This window comes from Xyrauchen texanus, chromosome 9 (assembly GCF_025860055.1).
Source record: "Xyrauchen texanus isolate HMW12.3.18 chromosome 9, RBS_HiC_50CHRs, whole genome shotgun sequence".
NCBI lineage: Eukaryota > Metazoa > Chordata > Actinopteri > Cypriniformes > Catostomidae > Xyrauchen > Xyrauchen texanus.
The window spans coordinates 23001893-23029068 of NC_068284.1; the positions used below are offsets into that span (position 1 = coordinate 23001893).

The window sequence follows — 27176 nt, forward strand, 5'->3', positions numbered from 1 at the left end:
ATCAATTTACTATGGGGAAAAATGCACTTGTTTGTTTTAAGGAGTCTTTAAATTGCAAGGACAACCAGTTTCCATTTCATAGGATGATTACAATATTTACAAAACCTGTGGCAGCTTTACAGACACAACTCATTAAGCACTATTATAGAAAGAGTCATTTAACAAGTCATCTGTACCATTACTTTGAACATGAGTCACTTAACAAGTCATCTGTACCATTACTTTGAACATATTAGTGCCTATTGTCTTCCTAAACAGTGAAGTGTACGTTTTAGACAAAGAAATCCTGATGATCAGCAGCATAAGCATTCTCTCTCCTTGTGAGGCCTCTGTCATAATTTTTGACCAACTGCTTGATATAAAACAGTTCTTGCCTCATTTTCTTACATTGGTGCTTCTTGGTCTTGTATTCGGGAGACTAGAGCAAGGAAATGAGCACATCAGTGATCAAAAAACAAAAATGTTTAAATGACACATTGAAAGTGACAAATATTGACCACTAGCTCACAATTCTGATAGACAAAAATCGATCTGTAATGGAAATAATATTTACTTACCCGTTTCAGATCTTTGAGTCGATTATATTCCTCAGCTACAGCCTGTAATACAGAGCACATATATTAATAGGCCTTATAAAGATTTCATATGAAATGCTGTCATATAGACTTCTTAATCTACTCTATGCCAGGTTCTTGCTGCCTACCTGGAACTTAGGGGACTCCTCATGCAGGGTGTCCAGCTCTCGACTCAGTTCATTCATTTGGTCACAGATATCATCCATTTCTACACAGACATTCTTGTATACAGCAAGAGTGATGTCAAATTGTGTCTTGTACTGACTACGTTGTTCATCCGTTTTAATTTCTGAATAAGAGCTATGGCAGAAAAAAAAATCACTAAGAATCTTTCAAAAAAATAGCTTCTAGTATTTGCATTTGAAGTCAAAAATTTACATACACCTTAAACTCAGTTTTTCACAATTCCTGACATTTATCGTAAAAAACATTCCCTGTCTTAGGTCAGATAGGATCAATACTTTATTTTAAGATAATGAAATATCAGACTAATAGTCCATTTTATTTCTTTCATCACATTCCCAGTGGGTCAGAAGTTTACATACACTTTGTTAGTATTTGGTAGCATTGCCTTAAAATTGTTTAACTTGGGTCAAAGGTTTTGGGTAACCTTCCACAAGCTTCTCACAATAAGTTGCTGGAATTTTGTCCCATTCCTCCAGACAGAACTGGTGTAACCGAGTCAGGTTTGTAGGCCTCCTTGCTTGCACATGCTTTTTCAGTTCTGCCCACAAATTTACTATCCGACTGAGGTCAGGGCTTTGTGATGGCCACTCCAATACCTTTGACTTTGTTGTCCAAATTTGGATGTATGTTTGGGATCATTATTCATTTGGAAGACCCACTTGTGACAGAGCTTTAATTTCCTGGCTGATGTTTTTTGCTTTAATATATCCATATTCCTTCCTCATTATGCCATCCATTTAGTGAAGTGCCCCATCCCTCCTGCAGCAAAGCACCCCCACAACATGATGCTGCCACCCCCATGCTTTACATTTGGGATAGTGTTCGGCTTGCAAGAACCACCCTTTTTCCTCCAAAAATAACAATGGTCATTATGGCCAAACAGTTCAATTTGTGTTTAATCAGACCAGATGACATTACTCTAAATAGTAAGATCTTTGTCCCCATGTGCACTTGCAAACTGTAATGTTTTTTATGGCAGTTTTGGAGCAGAGGCTTCTTCCTTGAATGTGTCTCCTTCCTGAGAGGTATGATGGCTGCTTGGTCCCATGATGTTTATACTTCCATACTATTGTTTGTACAGGTGAACATGGTACCATCAGGCATTTGGAAATTGCTCCAACGATGAACCAGAATTGTGGAGGTCCACAATTTTTCTGAGGTCTTGGGTGATTTCTTTTGATTTTCCCATGATGTCAAGCAAAGAGGCACTGAGTTTGAAGGTAGGCCTTAAAATATATCCACAGGTACACCTCCAATTGACTCCAATTAGCCAATCAGAAGCTAATTGCCTAAAGGCTTGACATAATTTTCTGGAATTTTCCAAGCTGCTTAAAGGCACAGTTAACTTAGTGCATGTAAATGTAATTATACAATTCACAATTCCACTGGAATTGTGATTATAGTCAATTAAAAACTAAACAATCAGTCTGTAAACAATTGTTGGAAAAATTACTCATGTCAAGCACAAAGTAGATGTCCTAAACGACTTGCCCAAATGGTAGTTTGCTTATATGAAATCTGTGGAGTGGTTGAAAATGTGTTTTAATGACTTCAACCAAACTATGTAAACTTCTGACTTCAACTGTAGATACAGTGACAAGAAAAGGTATGTGAACCGTTTGGAATGATCTGCATTTGTACTATATAAATGTGTCTGAAATCTTCATCTAAGTTACAATAATAAACAAAATCAATCTGTTTTAACTAATAATACAAAGTTTTGTATTGTTCTTGAACATATTTCATACAACACTGAAACATTAACAGTGTAAGTTGGAAAAAGTATGTGCACCCCTAGGCTAATGACATCAACAAAACTAATTAGAGTCTGTAAACCTGGTATCCAATTAATGAAACGAGATTGAAGGTGTGGGTTAGAGCTACTCTGACTTATGAAAAGCATTCAGACATTTTGAGTTTGCTATTCACAAGAAACATCTGCTGACGTGGACCATGCCTCACAAAAGAGATGTCTGGAGACTTAAGATCAATAATTGTTGCTTTGCATAAAGCTGGAATGGGTTACAAATTTATCTCAAAGAGCATAGCTATTCATCTGTCCACAGTTAGACAAATTGTCTATACATAGGGACGATTTAATTCTGTGGCTACTCTCCCTAGAAATGGCCGTACAGCAAAGATGACTCAAAGGGCACACCACAGAATGCTCATTTAGATAAAAAAGAAGTGACAGCTGATTGGAACTGGTTAACATCTCTGTTCATGAGTCTACTACACAGTAAATGAAGGAAGCCGCTGTTTTCCCACAAAAACATTGCTAAGCGTCTGAAGTTTGCCAAAGACCACCTTGACACTCCCAATGCTACAGGGAAAATGTTTTGTGGACAGATGAAACTAAGGTTAAATTGTTGGGGAAGAGCATGCAGCACTGCGTATGGCAGAACATCATCTAAACTGTGAATTATGGTGGAGGGAGCGTCATGATTTGGGATGCTTTGCTGGACCACTAGCAATCATCGAAGGAATAATTAATTCCGAAATTTTCAAGATAACCTACAGGATAATGTCACAGTAGAAGTTATGATATGCAACAGGAGAATTACCCTAAACATGATAGAATGGCTTAAAAAAAGGAAAATCCACCATTTGGAGTGGCCCAGTCAGAGCCCAGACCTTAACCCAATAGACATGCATTGGAATAACCTCAAGAGAGTCGTTCACACCAGTCATCCTAAGAATATGGCTGAGCTAAAACAGTTCTGTAAGGAGGAATGGTCAAAAATTCCTTCTGAATGTTGTGCAGGTCTACTCCACATCTACCAGAAACGCTTGGTTGAGGTTGTTGCAGCCAGAGGATCAACCAGTTATTACATCCAAGGGTTCACCTTTTCCACAGCATTGTGAATGTTTAATGAGATATTTTCAATAAAGACATGAAATAATATAATTATTTGTGTGTTGTTAGCTTAAGCACATTATGTGTGCCTATACTTTGGTGAAGATGAGATCACATTTTTTGAAACATTTATGCAGAAAACTCTGGGTTCACATACTTTGTCTTGCTACTGTATCAGACAGTCAGACAAATACACTACTTGGCTAAAAGGATGTAGACACAAAGTGAGGTCCAAATAGAAATGGTTTACTAGTGTGTGTCTAGTGTGAAAGAGCTTGACTGGCCTGCACAAAGCCCTGATCTTAATCCTATTGAACACTTTTGGGATGAATTGGAATGCCAACTGTGAGCCTGACCCTATCGCCAACATTTGTGCCAGACCTCAATGATGTCCTTTTGTCTGAATGTGAGCAAATCCCAACAACTATGTTCCAACATTTAGTGGAAACTTCAAAGAAGAGTGGAAGTAGGAATGGCTCCCTATTAAAGTAAATGTTTTTTTAAATGTTCATCAAGCACATATGGGTGTTGGGTTTGGGTGTCCTCATACTTTTGGCCATATAGTGTAAAAACTCAAGAAGTCTCAACAGAATTAGCTCTTTTTGACCAGCACAACAGGGTGCATCTTCAAGAATTTTATTTAAAGAAGAATATATTGGAAACATACTCCTCCATCTGATGCCTGTCTAATTCATTGTCTGATTTTCCACCAGTGGTGTACCCGGTCTCACAGAGAACATCCACAACCTCACAGCTGTCCAGCTTCTCCTGTACCGAGGTGCTCTGCACTTCAATTTCCTCCACAGGACTGGAGCTCATCCATTGATTCCGGTACAATGGTTTTGGTGAGCAACAGTTCACATTCTCAGAATATCTTAAAAAACAAAATTCCATAAAAAGAAGAGTAAGCATTTGAATTTCTTGTCCCGGACATGGTCAGAAAGGACACAACACTCACACATTGTCTTTGTATGCTCCTTCGCTGTAGATGCTCACTGTTCCCTCAGTGTAGGAGGTGAAGCTGTTATCTGCTTTAAGATTAGGGGGAGCCTTCTCTGATAAAACCACCATGGGGGTGTATTGATTGCTTCTCTGGAACACATCATGCACAAGTGTTAATAAATTCAAAGAACCACAGAACAACATGTATTAAATCAATTTGGATCAGGTACAAAGACCACTTCGCCAATGAACCCAAGCGACAACACTGCAACAATGACAACCTTTCCATAAATAGATACTTTCACTTGAGAAGCAAAATGAGCATAAGATATTTTCAGCTAAATCTAATAAAATTTTGTGAATAATTGTAATGGGGCAAGAATTTGTTTTCTTACTCCATCTGCTTTTTTTTTATATATACATTTCTATGAAATCAAGACTTAATATCTCTAATCTTTTTTTTTTTTTAAATGTTTACAAGACCGGAGAACAATCAGAGATACCATCACAAAAATCTTTGAACAATTCTGTATCTTAAAACCTTAAAAGACCACTTAGCTTTGTAAATCCATCACACCACAATTATCCCACCCTCCTGCACATGCACAATTTCCTCTTACAAAGCGTAATTATTTCAGCTTTCAGGAAACACACTTGAAAAGAGCTGCACATGACACTGCCCATTCAAAAATACCAGAGTGTATTGTCAAGACAACAATGTGCTGCGGACAAACAACATGTTAATTTCCAAGATCTCTGAAATGACACAGTTTGGAGAGTAATCTAACCTCACCATGAACCGAATAATATGAGCTTCAAGGATTATGAGTAGATGGTGTGTAAGCAATCTCTAGGATAGTGTCTTTTAGCCTAAATCATTAAATCTGCATTTTGTAAATGATGTGTTGTGTCTCTGTATGAAAAGGTTTGGTCCCACTTTATATTAGGCATCTTTAACTACTATGTACTAACATTAATTTAAATACAATACAATTTACTAATTGTGTATCTATAGTATATGTTGTTCCGCAAAATTCACACAAGATTCACATTGGCTGCTACTGAGGTTGGGGTAGAGTTAGGTTTAGGATTAGGGATGCAACAGATGCAGGTACTTGTAATGCAAGTACAACGCAACAACATGTACGCACATAATAAGTACATTGTATCAAATACTTAAGTACATAGTAGTTAAAGACACCTAATGTAAAGTGGGTCCAATGATATGGATGCAACTATGTATTTATTTCTGATAATTACACCAGATGCTATTACACACACCTTATAACATGCATAAGCCTATTAGAAAGAAGTTACAACAAATGTACATTTGGATGAAAAATTCAGTCATTACCATCCAAGCTGTCACCTATATGTTAAAAAACAACATGGAATGAATGGCATGTAGCAACTATATTGTGATTGGTATTTAGTTTTCTGTGACTGTCAAGCAGGACTGTCTGATTTCTTACTCGTCTTGATTCAGTAGCCTACTCATTAACTGACACAAAATCGATTCAAATAATATCACTGATTTCATTGTACTGCATTGGTGTTTGCTTATTGCATGAGTAGGCGACACTAGTTTTTACACTATTATTAGAGCACTAAAATTTGAATATTGAGGCCCGCAGTTCAAATTCATTGAGCATTCATGTGGTAAATGTTTATCAAAACCTGCCCATGTATTATTGTCTGCCTACTTGAAATTTTCAGCCTTTTACCTTTAGACACTTGCAACTACTTTACTAGTTAATGAATAGTCAGAGTGAAACTGGGTGTGCTGAAGGACATGATTACATCTCTTCATAACATATTGCCACAGGGGATTAAAAATATCACAAATATAGAAGTTTCCTATATTACCATATTAGCACTGTAAAGCACACCGCATTTAACAAAGTATGCTGATACAGGCTAGTATATAAAGGAAAGTGAAAATAAAATCCTTCACAGAATGTTTAAAAACAAAGCATTCCAGATGTATTATATACCTTAGATTTATTTCCTAGTACATGCTTGGGTTAGGTTAGAATTGGTTGTCTCAGATTGTGATTTGCTATCATATAAATAAAACACTATAGAATCCAAAATCCTCTGGACCACCCATGACCCAATTCTTATTTGTATTATACTAATCATTCTAATTAAAGGACTCATGGTGTTCTACATATTATCAGCTTTAAATATTTACAGTGGGTACGGAAAGTATTCAGACCCCCTTACATTTTTCACACTTTGTTATATTGCAGCCATTTGCCAAAATCATTTAAGTTCATTTTTTTTTCCTCATTATTGTACACACAGCACCCCATATTGACAGAAAAACACAGAATTGTTGACATTTGTGCACATTTATTAAAAAAGAAAAACTGAAATATCACATGGTCCTAAGTATTCAGACCCTTTGTTCAGTATTTAGTAGAAGCACCCTTTTGATCTAATACAGCCATGAGTCTTTTTGGGAAAGATGCAACAAGTTTTTCACATCTGGATTTGGGTATCCTCTGCCATTCCTCCTTGCAGATCCTCTCCAGTTCTGTCAGGTTGGATGGTAAACGTTGGTGGACAGCCATTTTCAGGTCTCTCTAGAGATGCTCAATTGGGTTTAAGTCAGGGCTCTGGCTGGGCCATTCAAGAACAGTCACGGAGTTGTTGTGAAGCCACTCCTTCGTTATTTTAGCGGTGTGCTTAGGGTCATTGTCTTGTTGGAAGGTGAACCTTCGGCCCAGTCTGAGGTCCAGAGCACTCTGGAGAAGGTTTTCGTCCAGGATATCCCTGTACTTGGCCGCATTCATCTTTCCCTCGATTGCAACCAGTCGTCCTGTCCCTGCAGCTGAAAAACACCCCCACAGCATGATGCTGCCACCACCACGCTTCACTGTTGAGACTGTATTGGACAGGTGATGAGCAGTGCCTGGTTTTCTCCACACATACCGCTTAGAATTAAGGCCAAAAAGTTCTATCTTGGTCTCATCAGACCAGAGAATCTTATTTATCACCATCTTGGAGTCCTTCAGGTGTTTTTTAGCAAACTCCAAACTTTCATGTGTCTTGCACTGAGGAGAGGCTTCCGTCGGGCCACTCTGCCATAAAGCCCCGACTGATGGATGGCTGCAGTGATGGTTGACTTACTACAACTTTCTCCCATCTCCCGACTGCATCTCTGGAGCTCAGCCACAGTGATATTTGGGTTCTTCTTTACCACTCTCACCAAGGCTCTTCTCCCCAGATAGCTCAGTTTGGCCGGACGGCCAGCTCTAGGGAGGGTTCTGGTCGTCCCAAACGTCTTCCATTTAAGGATTATGGAGGCCACTGTGCTCTTATGAACCTTAAGGGCAGCAGAAATTTTTTTGGCCAGATCTGTGCCTTGCCACAATTCTGTCTCTGAGCTCTTCAGGCAGTTCCTTTGACCTCATGATTCTCATTTGCTCTGACATGCACTGTGAGCTGTAAGGTCTTATTTAGACAGGTGTCTGGCTTTCCTAATCAAGTCCAATCAGTATAATCAAACACAGCTGGACTCAATTGAAGGTGTAGAACCTTCTCAAAGATGATCAGAAGAAATGGACAGCACCTGAGTTAAATATATGAGTGTCACAGCAAAGGGTCTGAATACTTAGGACCATGTGATATTTCAGTTTTTCTTTTTTAATAAATGTGCAAAAATGTCAACAATTCTGTGTTTTTCTGTCAATATGGGGTGCTGTGTGTACAATAATGAGGAAAAAAAATTAACTTAAATGATTTTATCAAATGGATGCAATATAACAAAGAGTGAAAAATTTAAGGGGGTCTGAATACTTTCCGTACCCACTGTACATGCATGAAAAACATATCAGAAAATCTGGATTTTCATAGCAAGGACTTAAACGATTCATGAACTCACCCAGTCTTGTGAATTCTGGCTCCTGTCTGTTCTGAGAATAGGTGGTTCCTCCCAGTAGATATTAAGTTTACCATGATGCCATATTTTGCTTCGAGTCTTATAGGCAAAATAGGCTGCAACAACCAGAGCAATCATGACAAACAGGCCACAAACCAGTGCCACAGCCTAAATGTAGGAGTCGGGAACAAAAAACAAAAAATATTTATAGAAGATTCATGTTCCAGTGATGCTAAAGGTACAGAACAGTGACAATTAAAAATGTTGAATTGTTCGTAAAAGATACAATATGGTTTTGTTAGTACAATAGTTAACTTGAACTAACAATGAACACTTTTACAGCATTTATCAAACTTTTTTAATGTTAATTTTTATATACTGATACATCTATAACAATAGAAGTTGTAGATATTAACATCAGTTAATGCATTATGAACCAACATTAACAATGAACAATAGTATAATATTAGGGATTTCATAAAATATAGATATATAGAATATTGATCGGCAAGTAATTTTATCGATATATCTTTGTGGCAACGTTATATTGAAATTAGCTGACATTTAAATTAGAAGCCTAATCTGCATGCTTTCCAACTCACTCAGTTGGACTTCTGTTTAGCTGTCTGCCATAATAGCATTGGGAGACCACAAGAGGGTGATTTAACATTTACTGAAGCCGGTCGTGGGTAGGAAAGACACACACAGGACAAGCTGTAGTGGATCAGCAGATGCCAATCCAAAGGTTTTTGTACTTCAAGAATGAACAAAGTGGCATTGATGAGTTTGCAGGTTAGTGTATGAAACTGGTGTAACTGCACAAACTGAACGGTTAGAAATGGCGACCTTTATTATTCAATTTCGCTGTATGTAGCCTTGAATAGGTCTTCCATTCAAGCTGTCAAACCACAAAAAGACATACATGTAACTGAAAACACATTGTTTAGGCTATATGAAAGATGCATATACACAATAAATCCTCCAGTGATGGCTCGAGTAAAGAATATTTGTCCTTTGACAATGATTTGGGTCGAATGTATTGGAAAACTATGTGAGTTACGCTCCCTGGTACTGCAGAATTTTGATGTTGAGCGTTGGAGGTTTGTGCGTACATTCATAGAAAATAATTGTGTTGATTTTGTTGTCCGCCAAATGCTTCCAGTGTGCGTCCCCCTTTAATTTACCCTGCCGCTCACACTTTACCAAAGTTGGATTGAAATATGTTTGAAAAGACAAAGACTATTGTGCAAAGGGGTCTTGGGTAGCTCAGCGAGTAAAGACTACGTCACCACGAGAACTTAGAGCGCATTGGGAAATGGGCATTCCAAATTGGGGAGAAAATAAAAATAAAAAAGACTATAGTGCAATGAGCAGCACTATTTATATCTGGGAAAAAAAAAAAATAAAAAAATAATAATATATATATATATATATATATATATATATATATATATATATATATATATATATATATATATATATATATATATATATATATAATCATTGAAATCTTCAGATAATCTAGAAGGCATAGGTCCCAAGCCAATATTAAATTATATATACATTAACATTAACAAAGATTAATAAAAGCTGTTACTAATAATTATTCATTGATACCTAATGCATTACAAAACATTAACATATAGAACCTTACTGTATTATAAAGTTCTCCTAACTAGATTCTTTCAGATACTAAATTCTTTAGACACTGACCTCTTCGGGATCCATAAAGCAGTAGTGATACAGATATTGATTAAACAAAGGATATGCACCAGGGAACCCTGTGCCTGCTCCAGCACTGATGCTTGATGTACCTAATGAGGTCTGACACATCATCAAGATCGGGTTGTACAGAATGCTTTGTGAACTCTGGGCTGTGGGATTCACCCCAATCACAAATATGATGTCTATAATACACTGAAGAATTGCTAGAACCACATCCACTACTAAAACTGTCAGGTAAAATGTTTTTCCACGCACGCACCTTATCTTAGAGAAACTAACCACTAGGATGGCCAAAGACACAACAAAATTAATGGCTGCCATTGAGATCATTGCAGACTTTGCGGAGTATGGTGTCATGTAAGAGCCTTGATAGCCGTAAGTTCCACCATAGTATCCTGAACCAATGCCCGCGCCAATGCCAAAGCCCCCAGAGCCACCCACGTAAGCCCCGATGCTGGCCTCGTAGCCATGCATATCCCAAACTAGAGTGGAAGCAACACAGACGAAAATAACAAAACACAGCAGTGCAGTCAATCCCTCCATAGTTTTCATGATGCCAGGTGGTGAGAACCATCTGTGGAAATGCTGAGGGCTTCCCTCCATTTGAGGAGTATCAGGCACTGCTGAGGATAAGCAATACTCGCTCCTCGGAGTGTAGAAATTTCTGGACATGTAGATATTTGATGGGGCGATGTAGTGAGGACTGTACTGAGGTGGGCTGTCATACTGATGTGTATCATACATGATTCATCTGAGACTCTGAAAAAGAAAGATGAAATCAAAGTTTAAATTTGTCACGAGTCTAAGTTCATTTTAACCATCTAATTGTAGCTGAACTGGTGCAGCATGGCACTGACAAAGCCAAGGCAATTGGTTCGATTTCCAGGGAACAGACATTCTGATTAAATTTATGATTTGAATGCAATGCAATTCATTTTGGATAAAAAGTGTTTGCCAACTAAATACACGTTTTTATGACAGTTAAGAAGATTAGAGGGCTTGGGGACACCAGCATCAAAAGCACTACTTTAGCTGGTGACTAGCTGTGCGGGTCTTTTCAACAGAAACAGAACACTTCTTTGTCCAACAGAGACCTGCTTGTCCTTTGTGGAGGCTGTCAAAACAAACACCATTCTCTTGTAAAAATATTTAGGTTTATGAGCCCATAAAGACAGATCTTCATGTCACTTCCTCTCTGGTAAAGATGTATTCAACCATAGTTAATTAGATTACACATTACCACCAGATGCTTCTATGCGGCTCGAATTCAAAGGCATAGTTCATCCAAAAATTAAAATTCTCTTGTAATTTACTCACCCTCATGCCATCCCAGATGTGTATGACAATCAATTGTATGTCTTCTGCTGAACACAAGCGAAGGTTTTTAAAAGAATATCTCAGCTCTGTAGGTCCATACAATGCAAGTGAATGGTTTCCAAAACTTTGAAGGTCGTAGAAGCACAAAAAGTCAGCATTAAAGTAATCCACATGACTACATCTTTATCACCAGAGGTGATATGATAGGTGTGGGTGAGAAACAGATCCATATTTAAGTCCTTTTTAACTATAAATCTGCACTTTTAGACCTACATTCTTCTTTCGTTTTTGGCAATTCACATTATTTGTGCATATCACCGTCTACTGCGCAGGGAGGTGAATTTATAGTAAAAAAGGACTTAAATATAGATCTGTTTCTCACCCAAACTTATATCGCTTCTGAAGATATGGATTTAACCATTGGAGTCTTCCACATTACTTTTATGCTGCCTTTATGTGCTTTTTGGACTTTCAAATTCTGGCCACCATTCACTTGCATTGAATGGACATACAGAGCTGAGATATTCTTCTAAAAATCTTTGTTTATGTTCAGCAGAAAGAAAGTCTTATACATCTGAGATGGCATGAGGGTGAGTAAATGATTCATTTTTGGGAGAACTATCCCTTTGACTTGTAATGATCCATCTGATAATGCTTCAGCCTCGATATTTAGCCTTCTGTTCCCGACCAATCTCAGTGGTCTGACCCAGCTGTATAATTAAGATGGAACACACACTACCTAAAATCCTCTTTATAGCAAAGACATTCTCACTTTGAGTTCTACAGCTCAAAAACATCATTCCCTTTATCAGTCTACTGCAATTCAGATGAGCTGGTTTTGAATTATTCAGAGAAACATGAGCAGAGGCAGTCATGACTTCCTCTAGCTTTTTTCCTTGCATTCCTGTTGCCTCCTCCACATGGAATTTGCAGTCTTCATATCTGAATAAAAGCGGTTAGGAGACACACTGCAAACAGGGATATTTTTCTTACTGTGCTCTGATAATAAGGCTTTGGACCAAAGAAGGTGAGCTGTGGTAGCTTGAAAAGAGTACATAAAAAATTAAAGAGCTGAAGATCAACCTAGTAAGATTAGCACAGCCTCATGTGTGCATGTCAAAGGGACAGCTATTTAAGAATATAATAAAACAAAAAACAGGATCTCTTTAATTTGATTTAAAAAAAAAATATTTTCTACCTAACAAGAAAAATCTAAAATATAAGATGTTGCAATATCAGCTGTTGGAACAATCACACAAATATTAAATATAGGAATGAGTTGATGCCAGAAAGAAGATAGAATTTACAAAGTTATTGTTTACACTTTTGCTATGATGTAATTTAATTCTAAAAATGCCTTTAATTTTCTAGTAAATTAATGTTACATAAAAACATGATGTAGCTTACCATAACATAATAGCCACTGGTCTTGTCCTTGTCTTTCTTGATCCAAATTTGCTAAGCTCGATAGTTTCTGGTCAAGTAATGTTGAGTGTTTGAGGTATCCTTCGACAATGTGAAAAACTGTGGCAGCTGTTGCCCGTGATGACTTGAGAAGAATTGGGCCTGTAACTGTATACCAAGCCAACTCGTTGCCACTGACACTTCAGTCTTATTGGCTCATCGTGGGTCAAAGTTAAGGTGAAAAATAAGTAGGGTTAATGATTGTTTATGTTGATTGTTAATTTAAAGCTATAAACCTTGTAGTACTTCCCACGAGTATGTTGAATTAGTACTTCTAGTAGTTTGTATTGCTTCAGTCTTTTTGTGTTGTTTTTGTGGAAGACAAAGTAGGACATTTTTGTCATCTGTTAAATTTGATATGAACATTGTTATCTCTCTGACTCTACATATTTACAATTTTAGGTGTAGGAAAAACTACTAAAATACTGAAAATATAAAATATAAACTGTATATATTATCAACGTTATATTAGTTTAGCCAATAGATTTATCCCATGTCTTTTTTAAATTTCCAGTCATTTGAAATTTGTAATTTAATTAAAAAACAAACAAACAAACAAACAAACAAACAAACAAACAAAATCAGTTGTGTTTTTAGTATGATCTGTCCTTTGTAGTGAAAGTTTGGTCAAAATTGTGGATCCTCATTTTAATGTGGCTTAGTTTTGCTTTCAAATATTCACAGCGTTCCTTCTTCTCCAGAAAGCATGGATCCTTGAGGAAGTCAATAAAATTAAGGACAGTAAATCACCTCTGTTCATTACTTGTGTCTCACATAGATTTGAAAACAAAATGAATTAAAGAGGTAACTTACATTCTTTTTTTGCTCATACATTTTCAGTAAGCCATTGATTCTCTTACGTTCCTAATGAAGGATAAAGATTCACAAAATAGTGTAAATAAAATTTAGGGAAAAGCTGCACTTGCAAGTAAAAAGTTAATGTAAAAGTTGTTTAAATGGCCTAATGAAATAGGTAATAAGTAATTCATCAGAATAAAGGTTGTGTCTCACCTCAGGGTTGCTCCTGTTATTGAGGAGTTGGGTCATCGTGTTGTCTAATGACTGAAACTTCATTAGCGTGGCTGTAATCTCTCTGTGCAGTTCTTTGTACTCCTGATATTGGTCATTGAAAACTGCCTTGTATTGCTCTCTGTCCTCCACTGTATGTATTTCAGGATACTTTCTGTAAAATCCATAAAAAAAATAAAATATACAATTTCACAGTTTTATATAGTTTTTTTCCCCCTACTGTATAGATTAGATTTATATTGTACTTATAACCTTTATTTTCAGCCTCATCCGAAGCTTTACATTGAATTACATTTGAAATAGGGCTGTCAATCGATAATACATTTTAATCGAACTAATTACATGGTGTCCCGATGAAATTAATCGCGATTAATCGCATATAAAAGCCCCCCATATAACAATAATTCAATATATAATGATGAAATAATGATACATAGTTATCTTTAAATATTTAAAAATTATATATAAATAAAATAAAAACATATTCATATAATTAAAGTGCATTACATTCTTGTAGCAGAAGAGTTAATCATTGTATTGTTTACTACCATATTATTGATCATAAGTCAATCTTTCACATACAGTTCACAGCAATCCATTTCACAAGAGAATTTGTCAATCAGTTCGAGGTTAATTATGAGGGCTTTATTATGAGGGCTTGCATGTGTACAGGTGGTACTACAAGCTCGCATTACTCAGGAATCTTCCATATTACGTTCCGGGGGGCATGCGATTAGTGGCGTTAATATTTTTAACGCATTATTTTTAGTCAAATTAATCGCACTGAATTAACGTGTTCAATCGACAGACCTAATTTGAATACAAACAATTATTGTAAAAAGTTACATTTGTTTAATATTTTGTGCTGTTTTTTAAACCAGAAAAACATTATGATATATACTGACATGATATAATCAGCGATGATTCTGGGTTTAGGGATGTGTCCTATTGGAATAGCTCCAGTAAACATTTCTTGTGCTTCAGCCATTTCTGAGACACGGACAAGCCTGCCCTCCTTCACAGAGCTTTTATCCATTTCATCTTTAAATGAAATTTTCTTGGATCTATTGGAAGAACTTCCCGTATTGGATGTGAATTCCAGGGTCTGGTGCTGTACCTGAAACAAAACATTTATTTCTGTGTATAAGTCATCGTGGTACAGTAGATAGCAATGTTTCAGTTGAAACAGTGGTTAAGTTGAAAAGGGAAATCGGGTATTTGACATGATAAATAATGATTGCACAGAATTTATTAATCTTGTTTGATTATAATTTATATGATTATAATTTGTACATATATTACAACTGAATATAAAATATTATATATATTATAATATAAATAAACTTTAATATTATTGTTTCTACCTTATTTAATTGGCTCAAAGGAAAAAGAATTACAGGTCTATCATTAAAAAAAGATATTCTCCAAAAAAAAGTGCAAATAAAGCTGCACATTCACATGCGTAAAGAATAATTTCATACATCGAACTGGATCCAACTTAACCAAATGGAACACCAATCACCTTAATGGTGACTTTACACCAAACCACTAATTATAGTAAAACAAAATCAGTAATACTAAAAAGAGCTAAAATATCTTACAGCCTTTTAATCCAAAGAAATTTAATGAATTTCTTATTTTACTTTATGTATCACTCAATGTTCACCTTATACATTTGTGGCCAAAAATATTGGCACCCTTGGGGTTCTATTCTTATTTTCAGGGGTATAAACATTAGGTATCACACAAGCCAAATTCCCTTAGTCATCCATCACAATGGATAAGACCAATGTATAAAGTTCTGATGTGCAGCAAAAGGATGTTGAGCTTCACAAAAGGGAAATATCTAAAGCATTGAAAATACTAATTTCCATCATCAGGGTAATAATTAAGAAGTTCCAATCAACTAGAAATGTTAAGAATCAGCCTGGATGAGGACGTGTGTCTATATAGTCTCCACGCACGGTGAGGAGGATGGTTTGAGTAGCCATTCTCCAAAATTCCCCAAGGATCACAGCTGGAGAATTGCAGAAATTATTTGGGTCTTGGGGTCAGAAAGTCTCCAAAACTACACTACACACACCTGTTGTGGGGCTGTTTTTATGCCAGGAGGTCATGGACATCTTGTTCGGATACATGGCATCATGGACTCTATCAAATACCAACAAATAAAAAATAAAAAAAATCACAAGCTGACTGCCTCTGCCAGAAAGTTTAATGGGCTGTGGTTGGATCTTCCAGCAGGACAATGATCCAAAACAAAAATAAAAATCAACACAAAAATGGCTCACTGATCACAACATCAAGATTCTACCATGGCCATCCCAGTCCCCTGACCTGAACCCCATATAAAACTTGTGAGATGAACTGAAGAGGAGAGTCCACCAGCGTGGACCTGGAGATATGGTCTCAGATCCCTTGCCAAGTGTTCTCCAACATCATTAGGCATTGTAGGAGAAGACTAGAGCTAGTTATATTGGCAGCGGGAAGTTGCACAAAACATTGAATAAAAGGGTGCCACTAATTGTGCCACACATATATATGAGTAAAAAAATTTTTTTTATAAAACTTCTGTTGTGTTTGCAATTGTATGATATCCATTAGAAGAAATATTTTTGTGAATATTTTGAATGAAAGTTCAAAAGGAAAAACAATAAAGACATATTTTTCACAGCCAGTCTTCTCTGCTCATATTTATCAAGGGTGCCAATATTTTGCCACAACTGTAATTAATATGTTGTATTGTAAACTTAATGCAAATCAAGCAAAAAATATTATAAATATGTACGTTTCTGATTAAAAAGGTATTTATGTCCTTACATTAAGGTTGTTGAGCCAATGAACATGATACCTTATGCATTAAAGGTGCATTCAGTTCTTTTTTTCTCATTAAAAAAGTGAAACTACTAAAATAATGAATTTAAATTTGGCAATAAATGTACAAAATCATGACCACTCACATTAAAATGAAAACTCCAGTCATATCAGTAACCTTATAAAAGCTGTTTTATTCTACATGGAGAGGGTCCACACATGGGGGCTACCATGTTAGAATCACATGACCAGCCGAATACTACTCACTTAATCCCAGTATACAACCTATTATTTTACACTTTTATTCATTGATTAAAGTAATCATGGCTGAATGTGAATACTACATTTCTATAATGGCATCTGAAACTGAAAAATATTGACTAAAAACAAACCACTAAGTGTCAGTGCAAGTCCAAGATGACACAAAGACAAATGTTACTGAGTGCACCTTTAACAAGTGTTAACATACACATACAATTTTGCTTCTGTGTTAAATGTGAAGCAAATATCCTGTAATCCGTAAAATTCTTTATAAAATTATAAATCACATGCACTTTCTAATTAATTTAATAATTTTAAAACGATTAATAGGACACTTACCTGGCCATTTAATTGGCTTGTCATGGCCTCCCTCTCCAAGCGAGCAGCTTCATGCCTCCACATTCTAAGACACACCAGGAAGCTTACCAAGTACATAATCATGTTGATGAATATAAACGCTGTCCCAGCCATTTGACCCCCCTCCACGCGACAGAGATTAGACAGGATGGGGTTGATGCCGATAGTCATGAAGCAAAGCCCACCACGATGCAGATCATTCACATAGACAATACCAGCTGACATGTGCAGCAGAGAAATTACTAGATTAATTACGGCCTCTGTAAGTGGCCACCATTTGGAATCCAGCAAGATAGTTCGGTAATACATTGTTAGCCCTAAAACCAAAAGGACAATGGTCAGTATCCATGCAAGTCCAACAATTACTAACACAAAGGCTGTCATGGGTCCATTATAACGGTATCCTTGCATATCACCAAGTCCATAATTTGGTCTGTAAAAATTAGACCATTCACTGTCTCTCTGAACATAGGCGCATACACAGGCAAAAACCATTCCCCCAAATAGAAGTTCAAGGCCAGCAAGCAGTCTTAAGAGACCAGGCCATGACTTCAGATAGGAATACTTTAACTTGTACACCTCCACTTTCTCAGCATAGTACTCTGCTGGGTGGATACTGGTCAGTTCTGATTCAGCAAGAGTGTCATACATGTACGCCATTGAAGGAGGGAAGTTTGGATTAAGATCACCAGAAATTGTCTCCTTATTTTCCCAAAGTTTTCTGTCCTGCAATGGGATGACAGGAGGACTGCACCTCGTCCCATTGGGCAGAATTTGTATTCCACCTGAAGAGGGAGAATCTGATTCAGAATCAGTCTTTCTCCAGTTCTTAAACAGACCAGTCCAAGATTTCAGCAAGACACTTTTTTTCATCTTCTCAGTTTCCTCATTGCCTTCCTGCTTGGTTGATGAACTACTCTGTATAAAAGGAGAGTAGCTTAAGTTCTCAGAGTTGTCATCGGCTTGCATTTTTAAAGGATCTTCCTTGGCATGTGCTCTGCTGAGATCTTCACTTTGTGAGAATGAGATATCACCCAAACTTAATTGCTCTGGTCTGCTCAGGTCCCTCATTTTGCTTTATCTGGTGAAGATATCAAGGTAGAGCAGCTGTTTACATTCATCTTAGAGAAGGATATCCCCCAAACTAATAAATATAAAAATACAAAGAAGATCTTTTTATTTTAATCTCACATCATTTTGGTGAATTTTAAGGTGAAGTAAGTCATGTTTTTAATATTAAAGCTGAAGTGTGCAAATTTTTGTTGTTAAAATACTTTTTCATATCCCAGCTTAAAGTAATAGTTCACCCAAAAATAATAATTATATCATCATTTACTCAACATTATGTCATCTCAGACTCACATGGCTCTCTTTTTTCTGTAGAACACAAAGATTTTCTGATGGAAATAAGATGTAATAAAAAGTGATTGTGCCTAGATTGCAAATGGCATAATAGTGTCATATAAAGTACACAATTAAATTTAAAAGTAATTGTTTTCAAAGTATTCGCTATTCATATGATTTCTGAATAATATAACATGTACCCGAATTTAAAGTTGACATTGTCAAAAGTCATTCAGTATTTTAGCTTTCAAAGTGCATCAAGTATTGTAATCTCTCATGATGTTTACAAAATTTTCGGATTATCACGTGAAAAAAGTTGAACTTTTTTCTCCTAAGCGTTTGTCCAGTAAAACATCAGAAACATCACCCCAGAATAAAACAGTGGTAAAATGACACTTAAAAATCCTCACCTTGTTGGCAGGGCAGAGCAGTTAGTTGTTATTAAGGATTGCTGTGTCAAAATGGCTTCAGAAAGTAAAGGCATACAGATAAGAGAACGGACTCAGAGGCGTTATGGCAGGAAGCTGGAGCAGAGATTAAACATTAAACCTGCAGAACCCAGAGTCTGCTGCCTCTGGTGACGGGAACAGGCTGGCATAAACCACTACCTGCAGAGTGCAGGCTATGATGTTTATACACAGGCGCTGGGATGTTAACAAGACTCTCCTCATTTCGGAAACCCTCAAAAGTCATCATGCAATGGTGCTGGGTTTTTAGTTGAAATTTAGAAATAACTCCTCCGGAATCCGCCAACAAAAAGTCATTTAAACTTTGTCGTGTGACACAGATTTAACTGTCTTGTTATTTCCGGCCTAATCACTAGAGGGCAGTAGAGGAGCAGTGATGCATTACACTAATTCCACAATAAATCAACAGAGCCAAATGGTTGAATTTTGTTGCTCGTGTATAAAAGAGGTTTAGGTTCGTCCCTCATGGATATGCAGTTTTAGCTCGGTCTCTATGACAGTCAACAATCCTCGATACAATAGTCGAACAAACCAAAACTAAATACAGGAAATACTATTGAATGGCTAGGTACATCCAATCAATTTCCTGTGCATGTTTATTTTAAACATAAGAATCAATGTCAGTGCTTTTATACAATAATAAGCTTCAGATTTCTGCCTTTAAACCCTCCAACAAGTGGCCCCATTCATTTTCATTGTGCCTCACTGTAACCTTGATTTATTTATTTATTTTTATTCTAAAGAAAAGAATGGACGAGTTTAAATTAATTTGTGTGGAAATCAACATTATGCCACAAATGTTTTTGATTGGGCTTAACGTGTATTGATCCCGAAATATTTCTTTAAATTGGATCTTGTTGCACAAATCTGTAATAAACTGGAATTGTTGTCACGTGTCTGTTCAACGATATGTGTCTAAATTCACCTTGGAATATGGCCTAAGGGTGTTTTTGTCCCAAGATAGCTGCCCATGGTTTATCTTCATTCCTCTTCAATTAACTGTTTATGAGGTCCGCTCCACTGTGTCTCATAATGGGCATGCATGCTGTCATTACCAACTTGACGTGGCCCATTTTCTTTACTCCTTTGGGATTGCCTCAAAAATATCCCTCTTTATTGAGCACTGCAACGTTCTCACACTTCAGGATCTGTGTCTGCCTCCTTAAATAGCACTTCAAAACTTCATAATAAGAATAAACTGATGATTTTGCACAAGGGATGGTGCGTTACATATTGACTTAATTGCTTGGACACATATTGTCTCTTTTTTATATTAATATCTTCAGAAGAAGGCTCCTATACTCACTGCAGTGCTTGCAGTCATAGCAGTGAAATAGTTATGTGGAATCACTAACATTGCCACAGGTCATCTCAGTTCATCCATCATCAAAGTGCTACATTCTCAAGAATTTGATATTTATTTTCTGAAACATGGGCAGATTTTGTCCACACTGTAGCTTCTTGGGCTATCTCTATGCAAACAAAATAAGAAGATCTCAACATTCAAGACCACGATAACCCATGCCTTTATGTACAGTCAACTTGGAGGATAAAAAATGCAAATTTATCTCTCTGTTTAATTACAAGAAAGGCAATAAAAAAGAGAGAGAAATAAAATAAAATCCTGTAGTCCAGTAAAATACTTTCTTCTGATTTGGTGTCCCATTTACTGATTTATGCAGTTTGATGTCAGATGGAAAAAGCTAAATTGCAAATTACAACATTTAGACTGTTTTGAAACAGTGAAAGAGCGAGAAAAAAGATCAACCGGGGTCGTGGTCATATTAATTGCAATCAAACTATGCAATAATACATTAACGTTTGTTTGACAAAAGTCATACTTTTGTTTTTTAATATTGCACTTTTTAGGATTTTGGTCATCGACAACAGCTTAAAATGCGTCTGTTCCTCTATTTTGGTCTACCATAGGTATTTAATGTTTGTTGACCAGATTCTTCGGTTTCTGTTTGATCCGAATGTGCAGGAAGTGTAAGCTATATTTCAACACTGTAGGTTTTTTCCATCCAATTTTTACCTCTCCATTTTTGTTATACAATAGACATTAAAGTAGATATTACTGTTCAGCAGGGTTGCTAATTGTAGGCATTGTTTGTACAGGTGAACAGAATACTAGAAATAAATAAGACCTAAATACACAGTATTAACAATACTGAAACAGGTTTGAATAGGAGTCCTTTTGATTGTGGAGAAATCTTTGAATTATAAATCATGGAAATAATTTATAAAACAATTAACCAGTGTGTGTGCATACGTGAGTCTTTAAGTGAGTGTGTAATTGTCACTAATTTACGATTTACTTGAGATGTTATGATGTATAAAACATATGTATTTAAATAAAGCTTACGCTTTGGTTAGGAATCCAGTACTCTGTAAATAAAAGGCTAAAAAAATATATATTACAAATCATCCATACATATTAAATCACTGCACAAGTGTGTGCTTACGAGATCCATTACCCTTTTTTGCCTGGTTTTATTTAAAAAATAAAATGTTGCCAGATTTGAATTGCTAAAATAATGTCTCAGATGTTTAAGAGAACTCATGTAACTGACTCTTTGTCTAATTTGAAATGATGGGTTGATGTTTGTAGTCAGTTACCATAAATTCTAATTTGTGACAATTACATCGAACACATAACATTGTCAGTTGCTCTAAGGTAATTAGATTATTCAAGACCATATTCCATTGAGATGTCAGAAAAATACAAGTGAACAGGAGAGAGAGATGTTTGCTCTAAGCTGCCTTAACGGTATATTCTGAAAAGTGCAAATGTGAGCCACAATAAAGTCTTCCATAATCATCTTCTCCGGCTCTCTTAGACATACTCTCTCAGAGAAGGTCTCCCAAGAATTTTCCAGGATTATACAACTATTTGTTTGGTTTTTATCCTACTGATTCTACAATCTCTTGGTAGATTTCATTTATAGGTAGAACAAGGAATGCATTAAACATTACCACATTACTGCACCTCTATTTTTGCAACTCTAAAAATACTATCCAACATTTTAAAAAGGAATCTCTGTATAAAAAATAAATGAAATTAAACAAAGAACACACACATACATTTGAAAAACCATCCATAATCCATTCGTCACAATTGCACTGAAACATGCAAAGGTTTAAATCTCAGTTCTGTCATACATTTGTGCCTACCACAGCATTTAGCACTCTGTGCTGTCATTTCAAATTAAAAAATACAGCCTCTCTTTAATGTGAAGACTTCTGGAAGCTCAGATTTGGTTCAATGAAAGTGTTACTTTACAAACTTGAGTACTAACTGTTCCTTAAAATGTCCTTAAGGGTTTAGTTCACCCAAAAAATAAAATTCTCTCATCATTTTCTCACCCTCATGCCATCCCAGATGTGTATGACTTTCTTTCTTCAGCTGAACACAATTGAACATTTTTAGAACAATATCTCAGCTCTGTAGGTCCTTACAATGCAAGAGAATTGTGCCAATACTTGGAAGCTCCAAAAATCGCATAAAGGCAGAATGAAAGTAATAGACTCCAGTGGTTTAATCAATGATACCATTTTTTTTAAGTGAGAACAGACCAAAATGCTACTCTTTTTTTTCGCCGTACATCTGGACAGCAGTCTCCTTGCCAATAATGATTTCAAGCTCGATTACACTTCCTAAAGCACCATATAGCACACTGCATGCATCAAGCAATAGGGTTAGAGACTGCAATGACAAGATGTACATAGAAAATTTGTTACATTTTGGACTGTTCTCAACCAAAACCAACTCGATCGCTTCAGAAGACATATTTATTCTCCTTTTTTGAGCTTTTAGATTTCTGGTCACCATTCTCTTGCATTGTATGGACCTACTGAGCTGAAATATTCTTCTAAAAATCTTTGTTTGTGTTCAGCAGAAGAAAGAAAGTCATAAACATATTAGATGGCATGATGGTGAGTAAATGATGAGAGAATTACATTTTTAGGAGAACTATCCCTTTAATCTTTCTTTCTTTCATTTTTTTCTTTCTTTCTTTCTTTCTTTTCTTTCTTTCTTTCTTTCTTTCTTTCTTTCTTTCTGTAGTAACCGGTGGAAGTATTGAAAGGCTGAAAAATAAGAGAGGACTGCAAGAGTTAATGTAATTGCTAAGACAAATTAGTCAAAATGTCTTAAAGAGGAATGTATCTGAAAAAGGAATGCAATGCTTGTGTTACAGTAACATTGTACAAAAACTCGCTCCAAAATTTGTAAATGAACAACCCACCACAATCTATACATTCAGGCACTGAAAAAAAGAACATGCCAATATGTAACTAAAAAAGGTTAGTTGCACCCAATTTCCCTTAAAAGAGCAAGGGAACTGAATCCTTAAAGTTGTCATTCCGGCAATATTCTCCTCAGTAGTAAGGTCATGAGCTCACACTCTCCAGCTGAATACTGAGTGATCACAGAGCACCTGTTGGCGCTCTCAGTGCTCATCCTGGCATTGGAAAAACACCACCACAGATGTCTTGCAGAACCATTTAATTTCTTCTATTTGGTTACGTCTCTCCTCTGTGTTCTACATTGGTTGACACTGGCAGGCATTGCTTGGGCCCACTTCCCTGTGGACCCCATGATCTTCAGTTTTAAGGACCAGTTGGACTCACTTCAGCTTCAGTCTTGTAAATATATGAAGGCTTTACAAAAAAAGCTAACTTGAACAGCCATACAATGGCTAAACATAAACCATATATCTACTATTTTTGATAATTCTTCTCTATTTATTAATGAGTCCTCAACCTCAAGTCCTCAACAAAATTTGATCAGCTTACATGAATAAGTCTGAGACCTTTGGATGCGGTAAGCAGGTCCAGGCCAGTGTTAGCCACTGTCGGAGGAAGTGTGTGGGGCAGTGGAGGGGGAGCGCCGCCGCCTGGAGGGGGTCCATGAGCGCTCCGAGCCTAGCGAGGCGGGGTGGAAGCGGTTCACAAAACTGTCCAGGAGGTCCTGCTGCTGCTGAGTTATGGCTTGGGAGATCAGACAGGGCAGAGCCTGCAGGCTGCCGGTGACAGCGTCCAGCTTGTCCTCCAGCGTGCCAATGCGCTTGTCCAGCTCCTCACTGCGCTCCTGCAGCTCTGACACCAGGTCATACATCACATTCTGTGTCTACAGGAGATGGAGAGTGAGATTAAATGACAGCACATTCCCAACGAATAAACAAATATAAAGTACAGTTGCAGGAAATAGTATGTGAACCCTGTCAAGAAAATATCCTAGTCATATTTAACCTCAAATCAATACAAAAAATCATAACAGTCATATTTTCACTCTATTACAGTAAAAAAAGATTTTAGTTTTTAAAATCAGTGAAAATGAAGAGTCAAGAAGTACTATTATGTTGTATAAATACTTTACAATTTAAATAACACATACTTTTCTTCACATTGCAGTAATGAGAAAATCATTATGATTTTTTACCATTGCGTTGAAAAAAATTGGGGTTTAAAATGCACATAATTGTCATGTATATGTCACAATGTAAAATAAATCGGACAAAATAAAACATCTTGTTTCATTTGATTTTGGAATAACATAGGTTTCATGAGAACCACCTCCTTGGATTGACCATTAATTTCTACATAAACTAGTCATGAATATGATCTGATTTTCATGTCACAACAGTAGACAAACACATCTTTCTATCTATATATCTATCTATCCATCCATCCATCCATCTATCTATCTACAGTGGCAAAAAAATATGTGAACCCTTTGGAATTTGCTGGTTTTCTGCATTAATTTGTCATAAAATGTGATCTCAGCTTCATCTTAGTCAAAAGTATAGACAAACATATGTGCTTAAGCTAACAACACAAACAAATGTAACATTTTATGTCTCAATTAACACATCCCATTAAACATTCACAATGGTGGGTAAAAAGCACAGCCACCCTGACATTATCTTGTAGGATATCTTAATAAACTTGGGAATGAATTTTTCCCTCAATAATGACAAGCGCTCCAAACCCTTGAAGCAGCAAATTAGCACCAAATCATGATGCTTCCTCCACCGTACTTCACAGTTGGAATGATGTTTTTATGTTGGTATGCGGTGCCCTTTTAACGCCATACGTAGTGCTGCGTGTTCTTCCCAAACAATTCAAACTTAGATTAAACCAACATTTTCCCAGTAGCATTGTGGAGCGTCAAGGTGATCTTTGGCACATTTCAGGTGTTCAGGTGTCTCCATTTATAGACAATTTGTCTGACAGTGGACAGATGAATATCCAAGCTCTTCGAGATCCATTTGTAACCCTTTCCAGCTGAGATCACTTTTTTGCGAGGCATGGTCCACAGCAGCAGATGCTTCTTATAAAAAGCACTCAAACATTTTGAGTTTGCTACTTACAAGACACTAATTAGCTTTTGTTGAAGTCATTATCCTCGGGGTTCACAGATATTTTTTTCCAACCTACACTGTGAATGTTTGAATGATGTATTCAATATGTACACGGAAAATACAATAATTTGTGTGTTACTAGTTAAAACAGATTGTGTTTGTTCATTATTGTAACTTAGATGAAGATCAAAATAGATTTTAAGACAAATGTATACATAAATGCTCATAATTTCAGTTTCTTGCCATGGTTTCCATCTATCCATCCATCCATCCATCCATCCATCCATTCATCCACCCATCTGTAAGTATGTGCTATCTGACTATCAAATCTTTCAAATCCAAAATCTTTAATTTATCACATTTTGTACTAACACACCATAAGTTTTTTTTTTCCACTGGCACAAAGCAACTGAAGTTTAAATGATTCTGCTGAAGATGTAGATGGCTATATGCACAGTAAAAACATAGGAACATAACATTTATCCTTCAATCTACCTTTGCCAAGTCCACCAGTGTGTTGGCCTGGTCATTGAGTTTCCTCTGCTCCATTTTCACACTGCGGAGCCTGAGAGGAGGCAGGGTTATGGAGGGGTAGGGGGTTGGGAGGAGGGGGACGTTAGGGAAGAGTAACAGATTCCTGTCAGGAAGACTTGATAAGGATGAGGTAGAGAGAGAGAGAGTGGCCTGCATGCACGCATTCACAGTCCTGTTTGCCATACCAGTCATGCAAACCCAATCTATGAAATGTAAAAAAGAGAAAACTCTTAACTTAACGTTCAAACATGACATATCTCCTTTTGCCCCTGCAGGCACGCGTCAACCATTCACAAAAAAAGCCATCCGAGAGCCTCGTTTGTGGATGAGGTCAAAGGAAGTGGCAAACAGCTGAGGTAGAGGTACATGTGACACCGTTGAAAATGCTTGTGAGAATGGCATTGCTTGCTGTGGGCTTGGTTCTGAACAAAATTTTAAAAGAATGTGTCAATGTTTTGTTTTTTTATTATTTGTGCCATAGTAACTATGAAGGAGTAAAGGGATGACTCTAACCATGAGGAGACATTGTAAGAAAGGCTGCCTAAGTATCCTGCCTGTTAAGTGTCATAATTTCAAATAATGTCAGCCATTCCAATTTGTGGAAAAGTAACTAAATGCCAAGATTTGCAAGCTTAATGGCTTTTGAGCATCCAAAAATAGAAATATGGAGATGCAGGACATGGTCAGCATTCTTTCTAATGCAAAAACTCCATATCATCTTGCATCAAAGCCCTGGATGACCATAAATGTCTTTGCTTTGAGGAAGTCATGAAGTTAGTGCCTGTGGTGGAAGGTAAAATTGCATCAACCAAATACATGCTTTATCTATAGACATAGTCTATAACAGTTAATTGCAAGAATATACTGTATAATGAAAGTCAAGTTTTAAAGGTGCTGTTTAAAAATGTCCTGAAAATCCTGTCCCAACATAAGAATGTTGTACTGAGCTTATTTTGTTCTGCAAACATTTGCAAAATCATCTAAACATGCAAGGTGGGGCTATCAATGCAAGTTAATACAGAGATTTACTCTTTGGAATAATGGAATCGGTGT

General features: G+C 36.6%; 2 protein-coding genes across 3 annotated transcripts in view; both read right to left on the reverse strand.

Annotated features, from left to right (window-relative positions):
• Positions 1-100: 100 nt before the first annotated feature.
• LOC127648936 (uncharacterized) lies at positions 101-19252 on the reverse strand. Its single transcript, XM_052133776.1, is given in 13 exon segments — positions 101-418; positions 558-599; positions 704-875; positions 4286-4492; positions 4577-4710; positions 8450-8614; positions 10160-10897; positions 13510-13665; positions 13766-13816; positions 13964-14135; positions 14887-15098; positions 17396-18494; positions 19168-19252. Coding segments are annotated over 12 exon segments (3285 nt in total). The 5' UTR covers positions 18485-18494; positions 19168-19252; the 3' UTR covers positions 101-271.
• Positions 19253-20765: 1513 nt separating this feature from the next.
• The window catches only part of LOC127648675 (small conductance calcium-activated potassium channel protein 2-like), a 38768-nt gene continuing 32357 nt past the window's right edge, over positions 20766-27176 (reverse strand). For both annotated transcript variants that reach the window (XM_052133393.1, XM_052133395.1), the window contains 2 exons: positions 26085-26154; positions 20766-24355 (listed from right to left, as the gene is read on the reverse strand). In XM_052133393.1, coding sequence (XP_051989353.1) covers positions 24071-24355; positions 26085-26154 — 355 coding nt within the window. In that variant the 3' untranslated portion in view covers positions 20766-24070. The remainder of the gene's footprint in view (positions 24356-26084; positions 26155-27176) is intronic.